Source organism: Micromesistius poutassou (assembly GCF_964030765.1).
Source record: "Micromesistius poutassou genome assembly, chromosome: 3".
In the NCBI taxonomy this organism is placed as follows: Eukaryota; Metazoa; Chordata; class Actinopteri; order Gadiformes; family Gadidae; genus Micromesistius; species Micromesistius poutassou.
Window position 1 is genome coordinate 6,841,501 of NC_140273.1, and position 9,314 is coordinate 6,850,814.

Below are 9,314 nucleotides of genomic sequence, written 5' to 3' on the forward strand. Positions count from 1 at the left end.
ACCCCCACCCCCCCCCACACCCCCATGGAGAAACAAGGCGGTAACAATAGGTGGTGGACCCCTCTGTCTCCGGTGGGCCGCTTCAGTGTGGGACCCAGTTCACTGCCTGTTCGACCAATGAAAAGGCTTGGGGGGTGAATGGTACACGCGGCCGCCCAGAGTGAAAACACACAAATTAAGGGCAGATACACTCGGTGGGAGGACGTTGAATAATGCACTCGCAGTCTCCAGAGAGATGAAAGAGGGACGGGGGCGGTGGGGGTGGGGACGGGGAGATTATGGTCAGAGCTGGAGGGGCTGAGTGGCTGAATGGCGGATGATCCAGGGATTAGCCACACAAACTGAGCACTCATGACAACACCGGGCTAATATCACACGGCTAATAGGGACGGCTAATATCACCGGGCTAACATCAACAGACATGTATGTCCGTGCTAACACGACCAGGCTAAAGTCACAAGTCACCAAGTGGCTAATACCACCAGGCTAATATCACCAGGCTAATACCACCAAGCTAATATCACCAGGCTAATATCACCAGGCTAATACCACCAGGCTAATATGCAAGGATAATATCATTAAGCCAGTAAAGGCACAGCAAATATCACCAATCTAATATAGGCAATACTAATATCCCCAGGCTATTATCGACAGGCTAAAAACAACAGGCTAATAAGACCTGGCTAATATCAAAAGGCTAAGATCACCAGTGGAGTATGTAGGATAATATCACCCAGCGAATACATCTGCGGGCTAATAGGCAGTAGAAAGCCTACAGGAAGGTGTTAAACACAAGCACAACGGAGGGAGTGGCTCCAGGACTCGTAATCATGTCTCCTTCTGCACATGAAAATAAACTAACATCTCCACCTTGTGGTTTACATAAATCAAATGATCCAAAGCCTGGCCCTGTTGTTGGTGCGTCTAGCTGTCAAAACACACACAAACACACCCTCACTCTATGTTCATTGTGAATATTACTGGTTACAAAAATAATAATACATAGATTTATGATGACAATCATAAATCGTGTGTTACGGTGTGTGTGTGTGTCAGGTAGCCTTACCTGACTGTGAGTTGGGTAGCCATGGTAACCAAGAGTCAAGGGTTCGTTGTTCTGTAAAAGAGGAGTGCAGATGTTATTATAAACAATGCCTTTAATTTGTTATGCAAAAATGAGCACAGGCACTTTTCCTATAGGCCTAAGTGTCCCTACATACAGCCGCTACAGGGACTCTCTCTCTCTCTCTCTCTCTCTCATCGTGCCGCCTGTGCCTGCTGTAGCGCCTCGCTGTTCTTGTCAAGCGTTGCGTTATAAACTGCCTCCTAATCCAATTAATTCAGCCACCGACCGGCTTCTGATCGCCTTCCAGTCAGCGATGTCCAATCGCCTGGCCGCTTGCCGTCGTCACCGCGGCAGGAGACGGAGCGGACGGACCGCGACCGAGCGCTCGCGCGGGAGGATGAATACAGCGCGCGGGGACGGGGCTCCGCAGTAGTGTGTGGAGAACACGGGCCACTCCACGCAATAGTTGTGGTTTCACGTGGTTGTAATCGTGTAGTTGTAATTAGGAATATTATGTAGTTAGAGTGTGTGTGTGTGTGTGTGTGTGTGTGTGTGTGTGTGTGTGTGTGTGTGTGTGTGTGTGTGTGTGTCACCTCTCTCGGAAATTAATTTGACAACTTCAGAAAACCTGCTGAGTTTTTAATCGGTGCGTACTCAAGATTCATAACATTTTGTCCCCGCATTAATGCTAATGTGGTCCATTAAAGCCATTAGCATGCACAATGACGGTGGAGAAAACATATTGGCTCGTCTCTGGCTGCGTATCTCTCTGAGTAACAGCATCCCCCCCCATCCCCTATCCCCTGTCCCAGCCAGTCTTATCCGCTTTTCATCTGGAACCAATGTCCCTGGTCCCCAGGGGGAACACTTAGCTCTGCGCGCATCCCAGCTTGAATTCTCCTGATTGCCATTGTAGCCGTATACCTCCCATCCCCAAAGGCCACCCTCCTTAATACACAAGTGCTTTGAAGAAAGACTAAGTTTGAGAGTGATTTAAAAGAAAAGAGAGTTTACGTAAGATTCAAATGAATAAATAAAACCTTCTACTAGCAGCTTTTAGGATGTGGAAGCAATCAAATATTAATCCCCCCCTTTTAGAGGTTAGGCTAACATGAATTAAGTATCGCTCCTATTTTACTGCAAAGGCCAACTCTTGAGTGCACTGCAGCTGACGGTACATTGTGTCCCAAATGATGGTTCCCAAGCAAAAATATAATTCAATTTGACAAAAATGCTGAAGTAGCAAAGGTTTTGGGGGGTGCTGTTAAAAATAAAAATCTGATAAAGAAGAATCACAAAAAAATGAAACAAAAAAGGCCTTCTGGAGCCCGCCGGGAGTGAAACTATTGCCTGGACTAACAGAAGTCCTGGAAGGAAAAAAAAGGGTAAAAAATAAGTACGGAGACGGAGACAATGACTCATACATGAGCGGAGTCATGCGCCTCGCTTGCTTAAGGAGCAGAGAGAGAGTCAGGGAAAGGGAGAGAGACAGGGAGAGAGAGAGACAGGGAGAGAGAGAGAGTGAGACAGGGAGAGACACAGAGAGAGAGAGAGAGAGAGAGAGAGACGGGGGTGGAGAGTTATGCTCACGCAACACATATCCACTATAGACATAATGCTTAGGAGGGAGGGGCCTCTCTGGTGATGCATGGGAATGGCCCTTCCAACCACACTGTCTGTTCGAAGGTGGTTTCAGCTGATTGGCTAGATTGAGATGGGCGGACAAATGTTGCACTTCTGTGATTGGTTAGAAAAAAAACCAATAACAGTTCTCCAACGATAATCAATCCGGGGTTCGTTTTTTTTATTTATTTCTTCCAATGGTGATGAATCAGGTGTATTCTATTATTGGCTGCGGAGGGGAAGGGAAACGCGGACAGAATTAACTGCAGGGGGGGAAGACAGAGGAAGCAATCAAGAGAAAGTAACAAGATGACTTGAAGTCAGCAGATGGTGGTACCAGGGGGAGGGGGGAGTGCACTAGGGGGTGACAAAAAGAGATAGGGCTGGATGGACGAGGAACACACACACCTCCACACAAAAAAAAGGACACTATCAGCTGTTTCAGTGCAAGCACATCCGCGCATGCGTGTGTCATTGAGTATGTGAGCGTACTTGAGTGAGTGCATAAGTCCACACACACACACACACACACACACACACACACACACACACACACACACGTCTCCAAAAACGACAGTGTGGGTGTTTCAGCACGGAAAAATCTCAATTTTAAAAAAGGAAGAATCATCTCTTTTCTTCACAACGGTTATTTTCGGCCCTCTACTTTGTATGGACATTGCATTTCCTTGGGGTCCTAAAGAGGGCGGGCCCACTAAGGGGTTTCCGTGCCCTTTGGATGGCTTGGGGGTTGGGGAGTCAAGGGTTAGAGGCGGTAGGCCCCTCATCTAAAGTTGGGGGGGGGGCATTGTAACGCCCTATGACCCTTTAAAGGCTCGGACACACTTTTCACATTTCGAGGACCACTGGGGACTTGTGCCGGTCACACTCGCGCGGTTGTATTCATGCTACACTTGGGGTCAATCCCTGAGGATCGAACAAGAACAAAAAGATGAATGTTCATTAGGAAAGAAAACTGCGGAATCACTCAGAGCTCAATGCCATTTGGCAGTTTTTTAATATTCTTTCACTCAAAACATAAATCATTGTAACAACAGACCCCATCGCACAACCTCTCTTTAAAACCAGCGTCCATTTTGTTACCGGGAGCGTGCGCAGTCCCAGCGCATGCTACGTGCACATAGTCGGCACGGTTACCCAGTTCGGGGGGGGGGGGGGGGGGAAGCGGAGCCGAGCCGAGCCGTCGACACGCGGACCGCATGAATCCAGCTCGACGGACGCAAATAAACAAAAGCCCCCCACGCGCGCACGCTCCTTCCGGTGAAAGCACCGCCGCTGGACGGGCCGCGGCCAGCACACCGGAGGATGTGAATCCGATCCGTCCAACAAGCACTTGAGTGCTAAACCACGACCCCGTCAGTCACTGGGGCTCAAGTGTATTTACTCTCCATGCACTTCACAACCCCCCGACGCTGCACGCTAAGCCCGGCCACCCTTCATCTCTGGAGGGCCGCCGCTACCCGGCAGATAGGGAGCAAGGGGGGGGGGGGTGGGGAGTGGGGGGAGAGACACACTCGTACGACCGCTTTGAAAGATAAAGCTTATCGGACCGCGCGTCCGAAATCTTCTTGTTACCGGTATGTCCCCGACATTTTCTTGTGGACAGCACAGCAGAATGAAATTCGGCAGTAGCTGCAGGCGGAGGGGGAGGGGGAGGCGGAGGGGGTCCCTGGTAGACATGAGGAAAGCACAATGACCTCACCGCCCTCAAGACAGTCTGACATACTTTAACACAGCCTCCCTTCGCCCTCCCGAGTCTCCCCCCCCGTCATTTAGTCAACAGAGCGTCCTTCAAAAAGGGCAGCAGAAAGCTGCATTGAAATAAACGAAGACAGGACTGCACAGAACGATCGACCCCACGCTCCACCCAGCCAGGGAGTAATGCCATTTTGTTTCTTCTTCCTGCTGACTTTCCAATTTTGTGTCATCGCTGGGCTAGAGATGAGAGTGACGGGGTGGGGGAAGAGAGAGAGAGAGAGAGAGAGAGAGAGAGAGAGAGAGAGAGAGAGAGAGAGAGAGAGAGAGAGAGAGATGGGGGTTGCGGCGTTGTGGGGACAGGATGGGGTAGCGTGCATGGGTGGGTGGGGTGGGGGGGGGTACCCATCTACATAAACGTCCAGGATGAGTCATTTGTTCTGGGCGCTGCTGTCGCCGCAGGCAGGACCGTATTAGGTGAGGAGGCCCAGGCTTCCTCCAGCCTGCAGTGTGGCGCCGGGGGATACGCAGCGGGGATCCGCAGCAGGGCTACGGCGCGGCTCAGCGCGCAGCTCAGAAATCAGAGCTGAAAGCTGCCTCTCCGCATAGGACTCTCTGCAACGAGCGAGACACTCAGCCCTCGCGCGTGCGTGCCTGCGTGGATTGCTATGAATTCCCTTCCAAGAGAGAGAGGGAGGGAGAGGGAGAGAAAATACCTCCACTTAGCTTTCAGAGTGAAGTGCAGGAATTTAAACGAGACTGACAAAACACCCAACAGCGCTGGAGGAAAAGGACCACTTGATTCTCGTGTGGATTTTGTAGTATCGGATGGCTTAGACCGATACAGAACATATTCTCGTGGGTGTCTGTGTTGCGGTCAAATCCTTTAAGCAGTCGTAAACTCTATGGTGTTGCATTGGCAGGGCTTTATTGCTTTTATTTATGTGTGGCTTTCAGGTAATAGGTGGAGCGTACCGGAACGTGGCTTAACGTATTCCTCATCTGCTGAAAGCATTCATAAAATACATTTAAAAAAAAGGCATTTAATTCGGGAAACAGAAATCCCCTCCCCCCTGTGATCTACTGGATCGTAACCCCAGGAGCTGGGAGGGAGGGTCGCCGGTGTCATTGGTCACGTGACCCAAGAGACCCAACGTTATTGGGGCTGCAGCGTGGGGGTTTATGATTGCTAATTAGCAGCGCATCTCTGCGACGCACTGTCCCCGAGGCACAGTTCACAGGTTACCTGCAACGGTCAGCAGAACAACAGGGCCCCAACCCACCCATGACACCAGAAGGAGGCTTGACGAGAGGTTTTCATAGGGTCAAAATAAATATATATGGTGTTCAACGCCGCCATTCCATCACTCAGCTCTCTAGGAAACCAGCTCCACTGGGCAGGGTGCATTTATTAAGGTTTGTGTCACTCAACCTAATTTACTGCCGGATTATTAATGGGGTCACTGGGTGAGGGGGGGTGATAAATGTGTCACTACATTTATATACACCACTTGTATGGGGGCTTTATCATCTTCTCTGGTGTGTGTGTGTGTGTGTGTGTGTGTGTGTGTGTGTGTGTGTGTGTGTGTGTGTGTGTGTGTGTACAGAACCGAGGCAGAGGGCAGAATTTCTGAATGTTCAGCTTTAGCCTCTGTGATCCAACATGTACCCTGCATATGGTCCACACAAAGACGCATATTGCTGAACCATATTGTGGTGCAGTCTGCATTATGCCAGAAACAGATCGAGAGAGTGTGTGTGTGTGTGTGTGTGTGTGTGTGTGTGTGTGTGTGTGTGTGTGTGTGTGTGTGTGTGTGTGTGTGTGTGTGTGTGTGTGTGTGTTGCATTAATCCTCTCCCTTAGATAAGGATCTGGGGATCAGGGTAGTTCTAATGCTGCCCCCCCCTAACCGTACGAGCTGTGATCCTTTTAGTCCCAAACAAAGCCTCTTTACGGCCATTGATAGGGCAAATCTGTTCCTGACTGAGGAGGGGGGGGGGGGGGGGGCAGCACATCAGACACCCTCCCCCCACTGCCCCCCCTGCTCATTTCCGGCCGTTTCATCCATCTGATGGTCAATACATTTTAGGCTGCTGCTGATGCTATTGATCTGTGCATCACTCTCTCTCTCTCTCTCTCACACACACACAAACACACTTTCCTATGACCATGTGCATTACGCTCCGAAGCCTGTCCATCTCTTTCTGTGTCTTAGCCACCCCTTACGGCAGCAAATTCAGAGTACAGCAGCAGGCCATTAGTTCTGCCCGTACAGGAGAGCAGTGAATACACCACTCCGTCTCCATTACCTCTGCTTATGACGTGTCTCTCTTCCCATGGCACTCTTAAACCTGCAGCAATGTCTAGTGCGTTTCCATACCCTGACCACAGCATTTACGAAATAATGGAACCATTTGATGATCACTAAAGGGGGGAAATCGATTCTTGTTGACAGAAATGGGAAAAATAGGTAAAGGCATTTCCCGAATGTAGCTCAAGCAATGTAAACGACTGCAGCATTTTGGGGCTTACAATAAAGTTGAACTGTACTATATAGGGTAGCACATTGTAGAGGGGAGGGGCTTCTGTTTACATCACACACACACACACACACACACACACACACACACACACACACACACACACCTCTCGAAGGTCACATAGGAGCCAAAGACCTACAGCAATTTCCATTTGACGACAAATGGCATTCACACGATTCTGACAAAAGGGTTCCTAGCATAAAGACAACGTTTGTTACCAATTAAGATACAAATCCCCAAACGATTACCCAAAGATAAAACGGTGGGTAGGTAAGACATAAAGTGACAGCCTAAGATTGAATCCGCACCATTCAACTTCTGACAGTTGAAACTTGATGGAAGACCTCCATTGATAATTCATGCCTCAATGTGCAAGATTTGTTATTTCATGCTGGCCTAGTCTAAACTTCGAAATAAACCGCTCTGCTCCTCCCTCTTAAGCCCGTTCAAGCATGTTTTAATGGGCTCCCAGGTTGAAAGTCCCGTTTATTAATGTGATAATATCCACAGGGTACGTGGATGACAACTGGCTGTCGATTGGCCAGAAAAAGCTAGTCTGCAAAAAAAAAAGATCCCGGAATCAGAATGGGATTTCTCTCATTCTACAAAATTATTTATCGGCAGAAACGAGGCGCCTGGACTTAGGTCACTTAGCCTTCTAATGACTGTCCACGCTACATATTTAAGAGCACAATTCAAACCTAAAAAGCTTGCATTTTGGAGCTGTACGTTAATCATCAGCGTTACGGTGCGTGCTGTAATGTTTTCTATCGCATTGGCAGAAAAGACTAATAGCCCTCGCGAGCCCTGAGCCGAGGCTATCGTGAGTCAACCCGCATTATTGTCTGTCGCGGTCACCCCATCGGGCTAATTAAGTAGAGCAATTAACAAATACAAATGCAAAAGGGATCTCCTGATTGACCCAGGCGTTGATTCAAATAACCGATTTGAGTATAGGTCTTTTAGACTCAGCAACGCATTGAAAGCCAGATTATGCATGATGTTCTTCCCACACCAAAAGATCAAAGCGCCAAGCTGAACGTTTGTTGTGGGTGTAGTTTTCCTCACCTGACCGACCTCCGCGATTCCGTCAATACGGGGACGCTTGCACTCTGCTCCGGTCGAGTCGACTAGAGCGGCCGCTGTCTGCGCATCGGGCTCGGGGTCCCCTCGTTTCATCCCTCGGACGGCTCCTGCAGCACCACTCGAGTTGGGGTGCACTCCAGTCATTGTTTCCAGCTCCCGGTCCATTAGACCCCGGGACACAGGCAGCATGATGGATGCTACGTCGGTCGACATTAACATTTAAAATATTCTTAGGTCACCTGTCTTAAGTCTAAATTGGTCAATATTGTCAGGTATTCCCTGCCACCTAATGTGCGTTGGCCAGCGAAGAAGCCTTTCTCTAAGCAGCCCAAAGAGTCAAGTTATTCTATTACCTTGGCTGCAGAAACCTTTAGTTCATAGCTTGCCCAATGTTTCTCAACGGGGCCTCGAACCGAGCGGATTGACAGATCCGAAATGAATGGGATATTAAATCATGCAACGTGAACGAGATCGCAGAGATTATCGACACGGAACTATTTGGCCACAGCACGGTTGTGTCCAAATTCTAATTGCTCAAAAACTACACAGAAACAACGTAATGCCTGGCGATAATGCAGCCAAGTGTTTTGCTGCTGAACACGCATTTACTTCGGGCTTCCCAAGGCCTCGGGTTTTTCAGATCATAACAAACCAATTACAAAAACAAACGGGTCGTCGTGAGCGGGACACACAATCGCTATTAACCCTAAACACAAGAGTGCCGCTTAAACGGCATAACATCCTACCGCGACCTCAAGACGAAAATCCCTAAACATGTCTTCCCTGATCGCTTTTTCCTCCCTGTGTTTCTGCGAGACTTTTTGGCCAAGAGAAGAGGTTACTGAAAGTCAATCCTCGTCAGGAGCTCTCTGCTGCCATGTTAGTCCTTATTCTCTGCGTCAAATGATTTCCAAAACAAAAGAGCACGGAGCCGTCGTTTTCTCTAGTCCCTCTCGCCTATTTTTTCCTCTCCCCGATTCCCGGTATATGTTCTCGTGGCGTGTGCGCTTACAGAAGAGAATCGTTCTTCCCTCCCCCCTCTTCTTCGTGTAGTCGTTCCCCTTCCCTCCCTCGTTCCTCTCCGTCGTGTGCCCTCCTCCCTTTTTCCGCTCTTCCTTTGAACACAGGGCCAGGCAGCCATCAAATAAACGCAGTATGCCGCAGTGCTTACATTTCACAGGGCGCCGGGCCTGGCTTCCCACTTACCGTTGGAGATAGTGCTTTTTATATATACACGCGACTGGTGAATCATTTCACCCCAAGATATACACAGAATGTTTTTTAAA

The 9,314-nt window shown here is 49.2% G+C and overlaps 1 protein-coding gene across 1 annotated transcript in view; it reads right to left on the reverse strand.

Annotated features, from left to right (window-relative positions):
• rbfox2 (RNA binding fox-1 homolog 2) overlaps positions 1 to 9,018 on the reverse strand; it is a 15,948-nt gene extending 6,930 nt beyond the window's left edge. The window contains exons 1-2 of the mRNA XM_084465407.1: positions 8,011 to 9,018; positions 1,067 to 1,117 (exon numbers count right to left, since the gene is read on the reverse strand). Of these exons, the coding sequence (XP_084321533.1) occupies positions 1,067 to 1,117; positions 8,011 to 8,247 (288 nt within the window). The 5' untranslated portion in view covers positions 8,248 to 9,018. The remainder of the gene's footprint in view (positions 1 to 1,066; positions 1,118 to 8,010) is intronic.
• Positions 9,019 to 9,314: the final 296 nt, after the last annotated feature.